At 41.7% G+C, this 19,586-nt stretch overlaps 1 protein-coding gene across 1 annotated transcript; it reads right to left on the bottom strand.

Annotated features, from left to right (window-relative positions):
- Positions 1-480: 480 nt before the first annotated feature.
- tmem86a (transmembrane protein 86A) lies at positions 481-15,116 on the bottom strand. The gene is made up of 3 exons (XM_034085057.1): positions 14,983-15,116; positions 5,981-6,245; positions 481-5,361 (listed from the first exon to the last, which is right to left on the bottom strand). The coding sequence occupies exons 1-3, from the start codon at positions 15,001-15,003 to the stop codon at positions 4,934-4,936; spliced, it is 714 nt and encodes a 237-aa protein (XP_033940948.1). The 5' UTR covers positions 15,004-15,116; the 3' UTR covers positions 481-4,933.
- Between the last annotated feature and the right edge of the window lie 4,470 nt (positions 15,117-19,586).

The raw sequence follows: 19,586 nt of genomic DNA, 5'->3' as shown, positions 1-19,586 counted from the left end.
TGTTTCATTTTCGTAGAAGACTGGAGTTCTTTGATGGTGAGACCTTGGCTGTGAATGAATGAGACGCTTTTGTACAGAACTGGCATGGTTCCTACAGGAAAAACTATTAGATGTGATGTGTGTGTGCCTTTTATTCTCTTTTTTTATAAACACACTGTTTATAAAAAAAGAGAATAAAAGGCGACAGAACAAGAGGTTTTCAAGAGGAAGTATTGGTTGCAGTCTGGATTGCTTTCAACAGTTAAAGCCTGTTGAAAGCAGAATTTCCACCTCCACCAGACAAAAGAGTGCAGCGTCTACCAGAACAGAGCTCGCTGCTGTCCTGCACTCCTTTCTGCCCTAATGGCACTTTAGAGGCTAAGGGCCAACAGCTTCTGTAGAAACACTTAACAGTTATAAATATCAGTGAACATTTTGAATAGTCAACTATTTGAATGGCGTACATTTGATTCCAGCAAAAAACAAATAGAAAGACCAAAGCATGTTGTGCTGAAGTTGCATTGTAATTGCATTTATTTTTCCAATAGATATTCACATTCAGAGCAAAGAAACTATTTCATCTCTACGGTCATGAAAGAAAGAAATCAAAGTGAAATCAAGGACAACAAAGGTCAATTCTAATGGTAGAAAAGAAAAACATTTGTTCATAGAAATAAGTCAAATAATGCTTCAAAGAAAAAAATGTGTTGTGGAAAACAAATCCAGCTCTTTCCACGGTGACAAAATATAACATTTGTGGCTTTTACTCTTCAAAACAGTTTGTAACACTTTAAGAGCAATTAATGCCTTTTAAAGAAAAATGCTGATTCATGCGTCACTGCGTCGCTTTCTTGTGCTTAAACAATCCAAACAGTAACTTTATTGTCTCTATTTAAGACAGAAAAACAGTACAAAGATTGTTTTGTTTGAAAGACTTCTTCTGGCCATAGTAGATTCAGATTAATATCATAATAAGGAAATTGCATTAATTGTACATACTACAAATAGTATCAATCTATACTGATGTTGGAGGACTGTCAGTTGTAGTGTAGTGTCATCACTGTGGACGACATGGAGGATTCAAGCTGGTTGTCATGCGTGTGTAAAGATAAACAAACTTCACTGTTCTATGTTTTGAATGTCAACCGCCGCTGCGCGATAATGGACACAGCACTTCAACAGCAAAGCTTCAATTCACGAGAAACGGCAGCAAAAAGAAATAGAGAGAACTTTGAATCAAAGAAAAGTGTCTTTTTTTTAATTCATAGGACTGAGTGAAACTGTGGGCCCTCTTCAGTTACTGGTTTCAGCTCCTGACTCACACACAGGCCTCCCACAGCTCTCTCAGGTCCCTTTTGTCTACCACACAAAGACCAGAACAACAGGGCTGTTGACAGGCTGGGGTAAAGTGATGCGCCTGCTGGCTGCCATCTGTGGGGACAGGATGGCAGCTAACAATCCGGATGGAAGGAGAGTCTTCCCCTGTGTGTCATATTTCACCTCCTCGCTTAATTTACAGCTACGGTATCGCTCAACAATGACCTCTTTTCTACTGTAAGTGGGGGTCAAAATGACCTCCAGCACCAACGAGGGGGTCCTCTGCCTCCCGCTAAACAAAGGTTGCTTGATACATGAGAAGCCTCTATTGCTAAGATCCACTCAATAAAAACGTTCATTTTGTGCTTTCAACTTTGGTTCTGTTTTGCATATGGGCATAATAACTGGCAACTTACTGCTTCAATATTTGAATTGTTGCATAACTCAACTCAACTCTCTTGGAGATCTTCCAAATTTGGATAACATAAAAGTCTCAGAAATACTTCAGTGTGTTCTGGCATGTAGCCATTTGGAACTAAAGTCAGGGAGCTTTATGTAGCAGAAAACAAAGAAAGTGGTGCTTACATAAACCTCCCACAAAGACAGCTCGACTGAATCAAGTTCTTCCCTCATGGTCTTAATTCAGGATGCATACTAGATAGTCAATCATGTTAACCAGCATCTCTGCTTGAACTCCATTAAACCCTGATTTATGACAGCATAAAGCAGACAATTGCATTTCAGCTAGTAAGACTCTGGATGTCTCTCCGCACAAAGGCTGAAATTGATTGTGGACAGAAAATTCTGCTGGGGGCTGGATATGAGATGAGAAGAGAGGGTACAGCAGAGGAGGCGTTTCAACAGTGCTGGGACTACAAATAAAAACACGGGGCAGAAGAAGGGTGGTCACACAGACACCCTGATGAAACCTGTCTGACTGACAAGGCAGACATATGTTGCTGACCAGCATGCCGACAGGCCAAAAGGAGATTGAGGAAATACTGGTCAGCTGTTTCAAAAAACCTTGATGAGTGTCAACACCACGGTCTGCCTGCAGATCTGTCATGGTGGCTGATGTGATGCATAGACATGTTTTGGTGCGTGTGTGTGTTGTTACACATGAGGGTGTGTTACTGACAGCTCCAGGGGTCATAGACCGAGTAAAAGGAACCCACAACATGGGTCTGCTTCTTTTCCATAGCTGTTTGTTTTATATACAGCACAATATATCACATTAAAGTGCATGAGGGCCAAACCATAAAACACATTTTTAAAGTCTATTTTTTGATGATTTTGTAATCAATACTTACATTTGTTGGCGTACATTTGTGATAACATTGATTTCTTTCAAGTATACAATCAGTTAGTGGTAATAATCATAATGCCAGTGATGTAGCTTAGGTTACAGGTGGGGTATAATCACAACAAGGCTTGTCCAGCAATCGAAATGCTTACTATTAAGGTCAAATTCAACTAATTCAACATTTCGGGATGCTGTAAAACATGAGTGTGAGGAATAAAGACAGTTTAAAAGCCTTGTGAGAATACATTAAATATATCCAATAGTGTCTACTACTTCACATAAGCTATGATTGTTCACAGAATTTCTGTCCTTTAGTCTTTTTCTGACTTGTCACATGTACCCTCTTGTTCACTCAACAGCCAAGGGCAACACACACATTCCAAACATGCACACACACTCGAACATGCATATAGGCAGACATGTGAGGAAGGGGTTACAGTATGCTTCTTCAATATTTCTGTAAGACACTTCATTGTGGCGTTTAGTGGTTGCAGAGAGTGAAACAAATGAAAGGTGAGAGCGGGAAGTGTGTGATAGATGAAAGACAAAAAATCAACCGGGGGATTAGTCATGGTGGATTTGCGGGATTAAATCTGATTAAATGTCCTTTGAGAGGGAATTATTGGGAATAATGGGATAACTGTTCCCTCACATGACAAGCCAGTACTCTCATCTCCTATTTTCTCACTCAGGCTACCCTGGGGCAATGTGTATGTTTATGTGCGAGTCTTTCTGAGGCTCAGATATACACAGAAGGTTATAGATTCAAATATCCCAGCCAGTTACTTAGCCCTTTCTTTTCAGTCTTTTTAACATGGTCTCAGGCCAATGACAGCATGGGTCGGCTGATCTAGTCCAGCATTGAGAACCCTGTGGACTTCTCCTATAACCGAAGCAGCAGGGGTCGTAGGTGTCAGGTGTGTGAGCATTTCAACATGCACTTAGTTTCCAAAAACACTCTCCTTAAAGACACCAGAAGGAGAAGCAAGTGCACTGTACGGCATGTTCAAATGCGTACAGAGGTGTGCTGGGACTATAATATGTACTGATTGTGACAACAGGGCAGTGTCAATAACATCCCTGTAGAAAGAACCGAGCTTCAACAACCAACCTCCACGGTTCTTGATCACTAAATCTACAATACACAGCAGTTATTGCAGTCAACAAAGTGCGCAGCTTTCCACCTCATTGCCTATTTTTCACATGTTATTCAATGACATCCTAATTCAATCATCCAGAGACTGGACGTGGGTTTGTTGAGGATATTAAAAAAGGGGGTGAACAAAGGCCTTGTAATTGTTTTAAATGAAATGCACAGGACTCAGAAAGCAGGTGTGAATACGCTCCTGATTTTAAGAATAGCACCCTTAATTCAAGAGAACACAAAGCAAAATGAGGGAAAGTTGGTAAAAAATCCCTTTTTAACAAGGTTTCAGGCAGGCAACACAAACAAAACAAAAATAAGATGTTAAAGTGACAATAGACAAGCTGTTTTACTTATCATTATGAATTAAAGGGTGGGCAATCTGATGACTGTAGTGCAATGACGACCAGCATTCAGAATGATTTCCTATCAGCCTCGCTTTCCCTCAATTGCAATTCTGTCTGCCTTGGGAAAATTAAGGCTTGATTTACAGTTTCCTGTGCAGCGTTGCCAACTATTTTCTATGAAAAAGTAGCTAAAAGTTGGCAGGCTTTTTGTCATATTGGCCAAGTCACTGCATTAATTGCATAAAGGTTATCGATTGTGCCATTGTTTGCGGAAAAGTCGTCTATTGTCACTTTAATTTGTGTTATTGGACCATATGAAGTAGATGTGTGTGGTGGGGTTCAGTGTGGTGACGTGGTGGGGGTCAGTGTGGTCACTTGGTGTGATGGGACTGTGTGGAAAGCGAGGTAGGCATGTCAATCAAACACAAATAAATGCACTAACACACAGTCGCTCTCCCACACACTCCTTGATGGTCCCCAGAGACATGTTCCCCTTAAATTAAAACATAACAGTTAAAAGTAAAATAATACTCTCTATATATACAGCAGGTAAATAACACTACTCTTGTCTCCATGGTAACTAAATTGTGAGACAGCCATTCTAGGATGGATTGAGAGGCTGAAGATACTTTATCTTCGACAGGTGTGAGACTACCGTTACTAGAGGGACAGGAGGCTGATAGCTATGTGAAGAATCTAATGAACCTGTTGTCATGGTAACAACCGTGTGGGAGCGCCACACAGAGATGAGGGTTGCGGGCCGGGGATCTGGCAGTGAGATATGTCCATGATCACTCAGGGTTGAAGGAAAGGAGGCTGCTACATTCCCAGCCCCACGGCACCTCACGCCTTCTTCCTGGCCCTCTCAGCATCCTGGCACTCCACCACAGAGAGCGAGATCAGCATCTGGGCGGCGTAGTACGTGGCCATGATGATGGCGCGTGAATGGGGAACAGGGAAGCAGAACTTGTTGACGGCGATGGTGAGGTCGGAGACCATGAAGAGCACGGCGCCAAGGCAGGCGCACAGCTTGGTCCAGGTCCACAGGTCGTTGGCCAGCTGCAGGCCGGCCACCGCCCTCCAGCCCATGAAGCCGATCAGACCAATGTAGACGGCCACCAGGTAGGTGAAGGGGCCCGACAGGTAGGGGTACAGCAGCAGGTAGCTCACTGAAGACACAGCAGTGACCACCAGGCCAGCAGTCACATTAACGGGCTTCATCCCAAAGGCCGAGGAGTACAGGATGTGGGTGATGGCAAACATCAGAAGACCTGCAGGAAAAGATGATTTAAAGGTAAATAAACGTTTTTTACATTTGTATCCTACCTATCCGTCGTAGGTCAAAGCTTGAATCATGACACAATAAAATAAGGGGCAATTACAACTTGGATGTTATATTTTTAGCGTTGACCGATGTCTCTATGGGTTATGACAACTTTTTAACTCTCCATAGTACATTCTTGAACTGGAAACACTGAGATATTGCAACAGCATGTCACAACAGGTCTAATGGTCCAAAAAAGATGAGGCCAATAGCTTTGTCAAACTAGCTACCACGCATGGAGGCAAACCCAGGAAGTAGGAGGGGGAAAAAGTAAGAACAGCAGGTCAAAGTCAACCCAGAAGTTATGTCTGTAAATAATAATCATCAATGAGGAATGTTTACAACAGATGTGCTGAGTGTTATCATTTTGTCTTAAAGGTTTATTTGGGGGGGGGGGGGGGTAATTTAAACTTTACAGCTAACTTTGGGTTCCCAGATACAATTCGCATATTCAATGAGGGCTAAACATTCAAATATAAGGCCCAAACTGAGATGTAAAATGAATGAGTAATAAGTCCTGTAGACAATAATAATAAAGCAACTCAGTGAGTGTGGATTTGGCTCACCGTGGACGAAGTAGCCCTGCTCCTGCCAGATGAGAAAGGCATCGCCCAGAGCAGAAAAGACGAGGCCAGCAAAGATCTTGCGAGCATTGGAGCTAGCACCTAGGAAGCTGAAGCCATGCGCCAGTAAGAACATCCAGAGGCAGAAGATGGGTAGACATTTGATCAGTGCGCTGAACCAGGAGGGGCTGGAGGTGGGCAGCCACAGCACAAAATACACACAGGTGGCCTTGAAGAATGGCACCAGCTTTGGGCCTTCACTCTTGACCTGTAAGCAGTTTCAATATTAACATTAATTATGTTGTCATAGCTGGTTGCACTAACATAAGGGAATCCTATTCAGTGAGCCGTGTGACACCATTTACATTCTGCCTTAAACTAGATTTAACAAAAGTCCCTTTATTTCAAGGAAGAGGGCTTGAGATATGATAAGACAGAAAGCAGACACTTCAAAGCAGACAGCACTGTGTGTGGTGGAGGGACAGTTTCTCACATTGATTAAAAAGGAAACATAATCAGCAGAGCACTGCAACTATTTCTCCTTATTTGGCAAAGTGGTTAGGGTTCAGAATGGAATAGCCTTCAGGGTTGCTTTGTGGTCACTAGTTTGTATCTCTGTGTCAGACATGCACGTGTTTTGTGGCTGAAATGAAACTCTGCAGGAACAGCAAAAAGAAGGGAAATGAAAAAAGGCTCCACAGTGTTCCTTTGACCTCCTGTAACCTGTTCTTCTCTTCATTTGTTGACTCTCCCTGTTGTGTTTTGGTTCTCCTTCTCCTGTTTCACCTTCATTCTCAGTATCTCTTGAGAACTGTGAAGCATATTGAAGTCTCAATTTCATCTTTCAAGCTGTGATACTACATATGTATTTCTGTCCAAATACATGAGGCCCAACTGGGTCACAAAGAAACAAAGAGGTTTCACAACACCTCTGGAATGACTACCCAACAATGGTTGAGAAATGCTTAAGGGGGAAAAGCCCCAGGGAATCGAAGAGGGAGAGGAAAGGGGATGTTGAGTTTCAAAGGAGAGGAATTGAGTGAGGATTCACTAGAGCTGAGATCACTGGAGGAGAGATGAGGAGGAGACAAAAAAGACAGGGAAGGGAGGAAGAAGAAGGGGTTATAGTGAAACAAGGAAAGGGTTGTGTGTGTGGTTCCTAATTGACAGTTTTCCAGTTGATCTTTCGCATCCATCTGGTAAATGATTTAAAAAGCGAAGCTCTGATTTAGAGTGGCAGATAAGAAGAAGCAGGATGAATCATGGGGAAGTGACGCTATTGGGAGGGGGACAGTCAGAGGGATGGGGTTACAAGCATTCAGATGACAGCTAGATTTAGGATTGAACAAATCAGTAGGGTGGGAGGTGAGGAGGTGAGAGAAAATTAAGGGTTACTATAGGTCATATTTTCTATGCTCCAGGAGTGGAGTGCACCAGCTGGACGTAAAAAAGGAGGTCTTAACTCCACAGAAACTGCCCTCCTTGCTGTCACTGAGGAACTGCACACTGCTAAAGCAGCCTCCCTCTCCTCTGTCATCATCCTTTTAGACCTGTCTGCTGCATTCGACACGGTGAATCAACAGATCCTCCTTCGCACTCTCCAAGAACTTGGAGTTTCAGGCTCTGCACTTTCCTTCATCACCTCATACCTCAAAGACCGCACCTACAGGGTTACTTGGAGAGGGTCGGAGTCTGACCCTTGTCAATTAACTACAGGGGTCCCTCAGGGCTCTGTTCTTGGTCCCCTCCTCTTCTCCTTGTACATAAACTCGCTCGGATCTGTCATTAGCCCGCATGGTTTTTCATACCACTGCTACGCTGACGACACCCAATTAATCCTGTCCTTTCCCCGCTCAGAGACCGAGGTCGTCGCACGCATCTCTGCTTGTCTAGCTGACATCTCTCAGTGGATGTCTGCTCATCACCTCAAGCTCAACCTTGACAAGACTGAACTGCTTTTCCTTCCGGGAAAAGATTGTCCCACTCTTGACCTAACAATCAACATCGGCACCTCTGTTGTTTCCCCGACTCAGACTGCAAGGAATCTGGGTGTGACCCTAGATAACAACCTGTCCTTCACTGCAAACATCGCTGCTACAACCCGCTGCTGCAGATACACGCTTTACAACATCAGGAGGATACGTCCCCAGCTGACCCAGAAAGCGACGCAGGTTCTGGTCCAGGCTCTCGTCATCTCACGCCTAGACTACTGCAACTCCCTCCTGGCTGGTCTACCTGCATGTGCCATCCTGGCTCCAAAATGGTGGAATGAGTTCCCCATTGACATCAGGACAGCAGATAGCTTACACACCTTCCGGCGCAGACTGAAAACTCATCTCATTCGACTCCACTTCGAGCAATAGAACTATTAACAAAGCACTGATATACTAATAAAGGACTGGCTTACCTAAAGCCAGTTGAGTAGCACTTGAAATGTTTTTGCTCTATGAAACCTGATGTACTTATATGATTCTGTTTTCTTCAAGTTTGTATTTTGTTGGTCGAACGCACTTATTGTAAGTCGCTTTGGATAAAAGCGTCAGCTAAATGCAATGTAATGTAATGTAATGTAACGTCTGGCTTAGCTACGTCCAACTTAGTGATTCAAATTAACACCGAGTGCACCAAGCCTGACTAGTCACGGTCGTAGCTGCGCCTATTCTTAAGATTCCACGTCCACGTCAATACACACAAAACAGTAATTGTTGCCAAGCAACACACGTCTACATCATTTAACACTCGAACTTCTCCATTCAAAGCAGCCCGTTAGCGTAAAATCTGAGCGCAATCAGCACCTGCAAGGTTGGGGAGAGCGCCGCGTTGCGGTCTGATCCATGCTGTAGTTGAGGGGAGATCTCCTCGATTAATTCAAAAAGGGCTTGTCTGTCGAAACGAAAGCACTCCATCAGCTCGTTGTCCGAATAGATGTCCAGTGAGTTTGTTCGATCACGGACGACTCTCTCGTCTTAATGCCCTTTCATTGTTTTCATTCATTGTTTTCATTGATGGCAGTGCGTCTTGTTTACAACAAGACGCACTGCCATCATTATATTTCCTTCTTGCCTGTTTTACGTTACTATGGATGCTAGTCTGTCTTTCCGATTTACGCCTGCTCCATACTAGGCGTAAAAGTTACACCCATACAGGGCTTAGGTCTAGTGGTGCACTAGTCATAACTTTAGTTTGGTCTTAACCTTCGGTTCTATGTCGGACGTAGAGTTACTCCCAGTCTTACACCCACTCCTGGGATATGAACTATAGTAACCCCTAAGGAGGATCCTTATTGCACAACTGCTCAAAAAAGTTGTGGGCAAAAAGATCAGACTAAATGTTTGACCTCAAGCCTGCCCTGAGGCCTGTACTACGAAGCCGGATCTTTGCTTAGCGAGCTAACTTCAGGGGAAAGTCGGGGTTTCCGGTCCTACGACGCTGGTTCTCTTTTTAGCGGGCTAAATCTCCATGGTAACTTATGCTGTGTGGCTAACCTGCTCCGGAGCAGGTTAGGTTGCAGGCTAAGAGATCAACTCAGTGAAAGCACTGCCTGCTGACCAATCAGAGCTCAGTGTGCGGAGTTTAAAGCGATCAAGTCATATTACAACCCAGTCTCACGGCATTTCGTGTTCACCAACACGATTTTTAATCTATTGATTCGTGTTCACCAACACTATTTCCCCCTTTTTGTCGTGTTGCACAGCACAATTTTAAAAGCAATGTATTTCTACTGGTAATGTGTTTCGTGCCTGCAGCACGTCTTTTTCTCCGGTCGGGTCGTGGAAGACCGGAAGCTGTGTGGTTCATAAAAACATGTTCTTACTCAATATCAAGCCACAATTATTGCTTTTATTTTAAATCGTATAATTTCGGACTTTTGTTGCCATCTGTGAGGAAAATAAATGGGGCTCAGAGCCTCAGAATACTGAAATCTGTATTTTTTAAATCTTTTTTTCCTTCTAATTTGTTATTCTTTTCAAAATAACACACTGTTATTTACTCACCAATAACACACAATTATCCCAGTGTGCGAAAAAGTACACGTCCCACCGTCCGGGACGTGTTATTTACAATATCGGACAAGTAGATCTTTCAATTCACTTGTCCGGCGGACAAGTGATGGTTTTCGCCCTGATTTATTGACAAATTATTGATAAATTCAGTTTACAAAAGGCAGAACTCATTCGCAAATTGTACGTGTCCGCCATTGTTCGTTTAGAAATGTTAGTTTCGGTTCTGCTTGTCGATTTCTAAGGAAATGCATCTCGCCGCTTTCTGTACAGTTAGACGGGGGCGGGGCGGGAAGTGTAGCGCAGTGGCAGGGTTGGGAAGCAAAACTCGGTTCCGAATAACGGTACGTCCACACAGCAGCTTTAGACGAATCTTCCACCGCTTCCAACGCTTCTCTGCTCATTGACTTTGAATGGGGATGACGTCACTTTGCCTCGCTTTTCGCCGAACTGCATTGTGGGGGATTTCCAGGATTCAAAAGTTGAGCAATGTTCAACTTTTGAAGCTGAGCTGGAAGCGTCAGCCAATCAAACACGTTTATGCACATCTGACAGTAGAAGCGCTAGCCAATCAAACCGTGTGCAAGCAGGGAGAACCAGATCGCAGTTCATTTCCTCATATTCCAAACGAGAAATTACGGTAGCAAATCACCCGGTTCTTTACGATCAGAACTATTAACGGGATACAAACCGGAGGAACCAGGCTGTCAGACACGCCCAGCTCCAAGATTTTTGAAAAGCTGCTGCTTGACGATTAATCACAGGGACTGTAGTCCTAAACGATAGCTGGGGATTATGGGTAGTGTAGTGTCTTCGGCCATCCTAAACTCCGAGAGGCCTACGTCTGTTTCCGGTTATTTTTATTTTGAAATTCAGTTCCTGACCGCCAAAAAAGCCAGAGATTATATGAAGAAGACAAATAGTTTTGACTTTCAACGCTATCAAACATCACATCAGGCCTGCAACGTGAGGGGTTTTATTTCATTTGATTTGCCGGCTTGTGTGTGTGTGTGTGTGTGTGTGTGTGTGTGTGTGTGTGTGTGTGTGTGTGTGTGTGTGTGTGTGTGTGTGTGTGTGTGTGTGTGTGTGTGTGTGTGTGTGTGTGTGTGTGTGTGTGTGTGTGTGTGTGTGTGTGTGTGTGTGTGTGTGTGTGTGTGTGTGTGTGTGTGTGTGTGTGTGTGTGTGTGTGTGTGTGTGTGTGTGTGTGTGTGTGTGTGTGTGTGTGTGTGTGTGTGTGTGTGTGTGTGTGTGTGTGTACTGTATCTATCCCATTAAGGCCAAATGTGTGCCGAGCAGAGGAGATGAAACTGGCAGGACTCCCAGTCTAACCAGTCTAACCAGCCACTGGAGGATACTTAAGCACGGGAAACAAGAAAACCAACATATTGTTATTGTACTGTCCTGATCATTACACATAAAAGACTATCTACAATTTAATAAAGTGCACCAAAGGAATACTTGCACACCTGAGATCTGCCGGCTGAGGCCCATTGATTTAGGTTCCAGATCCAAGAACACAAACTATGTATGATTATTATTTGTGAGGGAAAAACTCAGGGGATGTGTAGATGGCTGTAGTAAGGGATTTGGAGGGTGACCGCAGATTCCAGGGAGGAAGGTGGGGGGGAAGTCAGAGATTCCCATTACCTTTGGTCCCATTTATACTGTGTTCGAGCCATACTTTGCAGTTTCCCTTTCCATTGTTGTTCATGTAAACTCACTGTATCTACACAATAATAAAAGGGCCGCAATAGGAGAGAGCACAGTCGTTAGTACATCCGACACACCTATGTCCCAAAGCACACAAAGGCTACTCTTTCAAATCCTCTATGTATATGTATCTCAATTTATTAATTATTTAAACTCGGCTGAAATGTCCAACAGTGTTTAAACTTGGAATGAATAAAAAATATCATATTGTTTTGATATTGTTTCTCATCAAATGCTCTATTATCGGGTGGTATATTTTATTTATTTTTTACCTCTTATGCACTGTATCACATTGTTACATCAAGGATGACTTTAACTGCCTGGTGGAAAACTGGTCCGAAGTGGGTGCAATGGTTTTATTTCTCTCTCTCTCTAGTTCCCTGTTCAGTGTCTTATACCTGAATTCACTTGTCAGAGTTTAGGCAGCATGGCATCCTCTCAGCTGTAACAAACTCCTCTCACAGTGAATAAGGCGTCAGTTTGTCTGCAGTGACCGACATGAGCCCTGTGTGAGTCAGCTGACGCCAGCAGAAAAGAAAAGAACATACTGCCTAATTTGGAAAGCAAACAAAATAAATAATGTTGTTATCATTTTTGGTCGGAAGAAAAGTGCTGTAGCACATACAGCACAGCTGACTGGCTGCAAACACCTGTCACTGTTAAATAGTGATTTGGTTAATGATTGACTGCAGGGTCACAGTAGGATGGAATGGCTCCCTCTTTCATAGCAACAAACAAAGGATTTTCTAACTACAGCTGTGCTCTTCTAACTGCACATCAATGTACTTTCAAGATAGACAATAATCACTTAAGAATGTCTAAGTAGTATATATTTGTGTAGAAAAATACAAAATGAGTGGTGAATATGCTTAAATGATTACAAATGTTTACACTTTTGTGACTGGCATAACTATCAGGAACACCTCATTAGGTTACTGCATTCCAGGAAGGAAGAGGCAGCTGTTAGTCACTTAAGCAATCATACACGAGAGGCCGTTCTTGAACGTCATTATTGGTACGACAGTACTGCGGCAGGACCGAGGCGCTTGCGCCGAAGTTCGTACGCCTGTACTGGAGTAAGTTCAAGAACGGCCTCAAGTGTATGATTGCGATTCTATAACACAAACTATCATTGTAATCAACAATATCGTAAAATAATTTCATAATGTGGGCTAATTTGCTCCCAAACCTACGCTTTCTGCTTGAGTTAATCTCCGTCAGAAAGTAGTTCCTAGAAAGTAGTTCCCATGGTAACGATAGCCGATCAATCGAACACTCCTGCTACCCCGCTTACAGTTATTGATATAATTATAGTAAATAATATATTATTAACCAATTTATTGAAAACTATTTATTGAAAACAATTCTTGAATTAGGCTATTTAAATATCTGAGTAATCACTGTGTGGGATTAGCGGAACAAATCAAATCAGGCTGTCCATGGTGCTGAAACATTTTGGATTCAGAATGAAGGTGGATGTTCATGCTGCCATTAAAAGTGCAATTCTTGAAACAGCTCTCCATGAACTCCATGCCAGACTTTTTTGCAGGTGGTGCTGTGGTGTTCACGGGTAGGACTACGTTATAGGAAGAGCTTTCCTCCAGTGGCCGTTTCATGACATGTCCCGGACCGGCAAAAAGCGCGTTGCTCCACATCTTTCTGTTGTCTAGAGATGGAGCCCAGTAGCTGCGAAACCATTCATCAATACTGAGGCCCCCCAACAAATCAAAATTAACTTTAAAATCTGACATTTTGTAGCTACCGATTTCCAACGAGAGACAATGTATAACAGTGTAGCGGCTGTGTGTCGCTAAACGTCGCTATGGAAACCACACGATGTAGGCTCATGGAAGTAGTTTCGGTAGGCTAGTGGCGTGTGTAGGCCACTGGATACTTTGTGATTAGGCACGTTCTATTTGATCGTTGTTTGATCGTGGAATCAAACACGCCTATTGACCAATCAGAGAGCTTGCTCAAACCTATGTGTTATAGAATAATACCTCTGCACCAGTCATAAAGCAACCAAACGCCAGCATGTAGACTTGAGTAATGAACATCTATTCAATTGTTCTGGGTCATTCTGGGTCATTTTCTAGCCTGGGTCTGAAACATGATACACGCGTAAACATAAGAATGACCTGTAAAATCTATAGACCCCTATACAAAAGTAAACCAAAAAAAAGGAAAATAATGATGATTAATTGGCTCTCGTTTGCAATGGTCAAAGTAATGTTCCATGATGATCACTAAATAGTTAATGTAATTTGCTTCTTGGCTTCTCTAATTGAATACTGGTCTTATCCTTTCTAACAGTGTTCTTATCTCAGAACATGCCTCTGCATTCCCTTTCACTTTAAGTTAAGCAGCCCTGGGAGCATCACCATCACTAAGGAAACCAGTTTATATATGGCAAGCATTTCTCCAAAAAGGCTCCTCTCACAGGCTGAGAGTCAGAGTTTACTACAGGCCAAGTTGGCCCCTGCTCATGGGGTAACATTTCATAGCAGCTCTGTCAAAGTAAGAGGATGCTAAGGTCGGCTAAATTATTAATTTAGCTGTCAATGTTTTTTGTCAAAATTGCCAATGTCCTACAGTGGCATTGGGTAAATTATGTTTTGGAAATGCACAACATTAGTCTACACATTATTCTATTTGAAGCATTGCTCGAGCAAAGGAGATGAAAATAAAGGCAGCCACAACAGCACTGTTCAGCGCATGCGTCACAGGGGGGAAAGAAAAATAGACCAAAAAAAGGTCGTCACATGACAGTTTGCTTTTTTGTCAGGGGGCTGCCTTTGGAAATATGTGGAAACGTCCTTTTGTTGGTGGAATATCGAGACGGAACGGTGCATTCAGTCGCAGCTAAAACGCGTCAAGATTTCGAGGAAACAGCTGAATATTAAAGTTCCTGCTTTGAGTCCCCAACACATTCAGACGCATATCAGGACATAACGAGCATACGACGCAGACAACAACACGGGTGTCCGAGGGCATTTTCAATTCACCAAACAAACATTCCTATTTACTGATAAATAAACTTTATTGTATTGAGCATTCATTGGCCTTCGACGACAGAGTATGAAATGCTATGCTATAAATAAAAACTAAAATGATGCAATAAACAGTGAGTTTATTCCAGCCCCTCAATAATGAACACATGTCTTAATGAGAAACATTAATAAGAATGGATAACTTATCTTAAGAAGTGGTGTTATCTTGTAGCTAAATGGCTCCCACTACTATTCCTGTTTTGTGTGTGAAAATATCAAAGAATGCTTAAAGCAGATTACTCACCACGGTTACCGGAGAAACCATGTTTTTCTTCGGCTGTGTCGATGACAAGGGTGTTAAATATAAAAAATCAGCTTTGGGTCCTCCACTTTGTGTTTTACTGCATGAGGGATGCCGATTGTTTTTGTCCTCGCTCCGGTAGGCGGCCATACGTCCGGTAGGAGGTGATAGACAAGCCGAAACGTGGGCACGTTTTTCTCAGTTGACCAATAGGAGCAGAGAGATGTTGTGGAGGGGGAGGGCCAAAGCAAAAGGGCCGCCCTGATAGGAGGAGTCAGGCTGCTGTTTACATATCGGAGCAGATGGCCTTTATTTACATTTTACAGAGGAGCTTCTTGAAAGCCTTTTGATCTTATTATTGATTGGGACTGACAAAACGTTGTAAATGAGTCAGATGAGGCGTTAGAAATCAGACAAAAAAGCCTGGCAAACATCTATAAGAGATCGAAATGTTGCTCTAATACAATATATTGATTTCCGATTCCACTGATTGCATTGATTCAAATACAATGCTTTTAATAAATACAGTTTGTGGATATTCTGTCTGTTTCCTTTCAGTTAAAGCTCCCCAGTCAACTAATCAGATCGGTTCCCCATAAAATATCATGAATATACGAGTGCTCTTAAATTGACATTAGGCTACTAATGGTATTACATAGATGGGCCATTCTACCGAATTGATGCAAAGTCAGGTTGGAACAGTTTTGAAATGTTGTATGTTTTTTTCCCAAAACTTTGTCCATATATATTTTGTACCATATCTAAATTACACATATCTAGTCAAATAACCGTAGATTTTTATATCGTATTTTCAGACTGTATTGGAATGTTCTTCCATACCAAAAATGGTCACTACCGAAATATAGTATATACACTGTAGTAAAAAAGTATTATATTAACCTGTTAAGATTGTTTTACCTTCCCTTCTCTAAATAGTATTTTAACAAATATTTATTGAGGGTTTTCGCGATTAAATCAATGCAATTTAATTTGTAATCAAATTTCAAAGTTCAATTTATACAATTCATAACAATCTCAATGCAATTTTTCTTTGTAAAATGCATAATACTGATCATATTGATTCCAGAGTTGATGATTGTTGAAATTGAACATACATTAAACCAATCAGTATCATATCATTTTATTTGATAAGTCAATATACTTTACTTTTTACAAAACATCCAGTGTTTCGGTAGTGACCACAGTATTTTGTTCTCAAGGTTGTATCAATCAATCAATCAATCAATCAATGTTTATTTATATAGCCCAATATCACAAATGTTACATTTGTCTCAGTGGTCTTCACAGTGTGTACAGAATATCAGTATGACAATACGACACCCTCTGTCCTTAGACCCTCACATCGTACAAGGAAAAACTTCCAAAGAAAACCCAGTTTAAAGGGAAAAATGGGAGAAACCTCAGGGAGAGCAACAGAGGAGAGATCCCTCTCCCAGGACGGACAGACGTGCAATAGATGCCGTGTGTAAATTGAAAAGATAATACATTTGCAACATAGGTAGTCCAAATGTTTGGAAATGCATGTGTGTATAATAGGAAGATGAATCCACGAGGATATCCATCGAGGACCACAGCCACGACTCAAGATCCAGCGCTCGCGATCCAGGACACAGGACCGCAGGATCATCCATGACTCCGGATCCCAGCGTATATAGACACCAAAAAGAAAGACATTTGGGGAAGCTGGGTTAATCGGAACATGAGTGTACACGGGTATAGACAGAGAGAAGGAAGAAGTAAGATGTCCCCCGACAAACTAAGCCTATATCAGCAAAACTAGGGGCTGAATCTAATCAGCCCTAACTATAAGCTTTATCAAAAAGGAAGGTCTTAAGCGCACTCTTAAAAACGGATAGGGTGTCTGCCGCCCGAACACAAACTGGAAGCTGATTCCACAAATGTGGAGCTTGATAAGAAAAGGCTCTGGCTCCCATTGTACTTTTAAAGATTCTAGGAACAACCAACAACCCTGCATTCTTGGAACGCAATGCCCTAGTAGGACAGTAGGGTATAATGAGTTCTTTAAGGTAAGATGGCGCCTGCCCATTAAGGGCTTTGTAGGCGAGAAGAAGAATTTTAAATTCTATCCTGTGTTCGATAGGGAGCCAGTGTAAGGCAGCCAGAACAGGAGTAATGTGGTCCCTTTTCCTAACTCTGGTTAGTACACGAGCCGCAGCATTTTGAATCAGCTGAAGCGACTTGATTGACTTCTTGGTACTCCCTGATAATAAAGAGTTACAATAATCCAGCCTAGAAGTAACAAATGCATGGACTAGTTTCTCTGCATCGTTTTGAGGCAAGATATGCCTGATTTTTGCAATGTTACGTAGATGGAAGTAGGCGGTCCTTGAAATTGATTTTATGTGGGCGTTAAAGGATAAATCCTGATCAAATATAACACCAAGATTCCTTACAGTCTCACTGGAGGCCAAATTAATGCCATCCATAGTTAGTATGTCTTTAGATAATTTGTTTCGTAGATTCTTCGGGCCAAGTACAATAACTTCAGTTTTGGTCGTGTTTAACATCAAAAAGTTTAAGGTCATCCACGTTTTTAAGTCCTTAAGGCAGTCTTGAATTTTATTTAGATGATTAATTTCATCAGGCTTGATTGATAAATATAGTTGAGTATCATCCGCATAACAATGAAAGTTTACAGAATGATTCCTTATAATATTGCCTAACGGAAGCATATATAATGTGAACAAAATAGGTCCGAGCACTGAGCCCTGTGGCACTCCATGGCTAACTTTGGTTTGCGTGGAAGATTCATCGTTAACACGTACAAACTGAGAGCGTTCAGATAGATAGGACCTAAACCAGCCTAAAGCAGTTCCCTGTATGCCAACTAAGTGCTCTAGTCTTTGCAATAGGATATCATGGTCGATGGTATCAAATGCAGCACTAAGATCGAGCAAAACAAGAATAGAGACAAGTCCCTTGTCTGAGGCTATTAGAATATCATTTGTGACTTTAACCAGAGCTGTCTCTGTGCTATGATGTGTTCTAAAGCCAGACTGAAAATCTTCAAATAAATCATTGTTTTTTAAGTAATCACACAACTGTTTTGCGACCGCTTTCTCAAGAATTTTTGAGAGGAACGGAAGATTAGAAATAGGTCTATAGTTGGCTAAAACCTCTGGATCGAGGTTGTGCTTTTTAAGAAGCGGTTTTATCACTGCTACTTTGAATGATTGTGGAACATAGCCTGATAATAAAGACATATTCATAATATTTAATAAAGAAGTGCTAATTAATGGGAAAACTTCCTTCAACAGCTTAGTTGGAATTGGGTCTAACATGCACGTTGATGGTTTAGAAGAGAGAATCATTGAATGTAATTGTTCAAGGTTAATGGCTGAAAAGCATTCTAGTTTACTATCTAGTGTAATATTAGAACTTACGATTCCGGGAGCTGTTGATAACACTATACTGGTCAAAGGCAAGAGGTCATTAATTTTGTTTCTAAGAGTAACAATTTTATCGTTAAAAAAACACATAAAATCATTACTACTGAGTGCTAAGGGAATAGAAGGCTCAATGGAGCTGTGGCTCTCTGTCAGCCTGGCTACAGTGCTGAAAAGAAATCTTGCGTTATTCTTATTCTCATCTATTAATGAAGAGTAGTAGGCTGCTCTCGCTTTACGCAGTGCTTTCTTATATTCATTGAGAGTAATATGCCAAATTAAACGAGATTCTTCAAGTTTAGTGGAACGCCATATCCTTTCAAGTTGTCTAGACTTTTGCTTTATTTTGCGGGTTTCGGCATTATGCCATGGAGCTAATCTATGTTGTTTTATTTTCTTCTTTTTCAAAGGAGCAACAGAGTCTAATTTTATTCGCAGCGCATCTATAGCACTATCAACAACATGATCAATTTGGGGTGGTGTACATTTTGTATAAGTTTCCTCCCCTACATGCAGACATGCTATCGAGTTAAGTATTGGTTGAATCTCTTCCTTAAATGTGGCTATAGCACTAACAGATAGGTTTCTGCTGCAAGAGCTTTTGACTAATGCTTTGTAGTCTAGTAACAGTACTTCAAAAGTTACTAAGAAATGGTCGGATAAAGCAGGATTATGCGGTTCGACTAATAGTTGCTCAATTTCAATACCATAAGTCAGAACAAGGTCGAGAGTGTGATTATAACAGTGGGTTGGTTTATTTACACTCTGACAGAAACCAACAGAATCTAATATAGAGTTAAATGCAACAGTAAGGCTATTTTTATCATCGTCAACATGAATATTAAAGTCACCTACGATAATTACTTGTCTGTTTTAAGAACCAAAGTTGATAAAAACTCAGAGAATTCTGATAAGAATTCTGAATAAGGACCTGGTGCACGATACACTGTAACAAAAAAGATTGGCTGCAAAGTTTTCCAGGTCGAATGCGTAAGACTAAAAACGAGGCTTTCAAAAGAGGTATAATTACATTTTGGTTTAGTATTGATAAGTAAACTTGAGTCAAAGATTGCTGCAACTCCACCTCCTCGGCCCGTGCCTCGAGCAATATGAGTGTTGACATGGCTGGGTGGAGTGGCCTCATTTATGCTGACATATTCTTCATGTCTCAACCAAGTT

The sequence above is a fragment of the Pseudochaenichthys georgianus genome, chromosome 6 (assembly GCF_902827115.2).
Source record: "Pseudochaenichthys georgianus chromosome 6, fPseGeo1.2, whole genome shotgun sequence".
Lineage (NCBI taxonomy): Eukaryota > Metazoa > Chordata > Actinopteri > Perciformes > Channichthyidae > Pseudochaenichthys > Pseudochaenichthys georgianus.
The sequence above is the reverse complement of the archived record's forward strand: the minus strand, read 5'-3'. Positions and strand labels throughout refer to the sequence as shown.

Excerpts from the sequence above, each read along its gene's own strand:
- tmem86a (XM_034085057.1), bottom strand. The coding sequence starts at position 15,003 with ATGGTTTCTCCGGTAACCGTG. Across the intron at positions 6,246-14,982 it reads TGGTTTCTCCGGTAACCGTG|GTCAAGAGTGAAGGCCCAAA; the intron begins GTGAGTAATCTG and ends AACTGCTTACAG. Across the intron at positions 5,362-5,980 it reads GCAGGGCTACTTCGTCCACG|GTCTTCTGATGTTTGCCATC; the intron begins GTGAGCCAAATC and ends CTTTTCCTGCAG.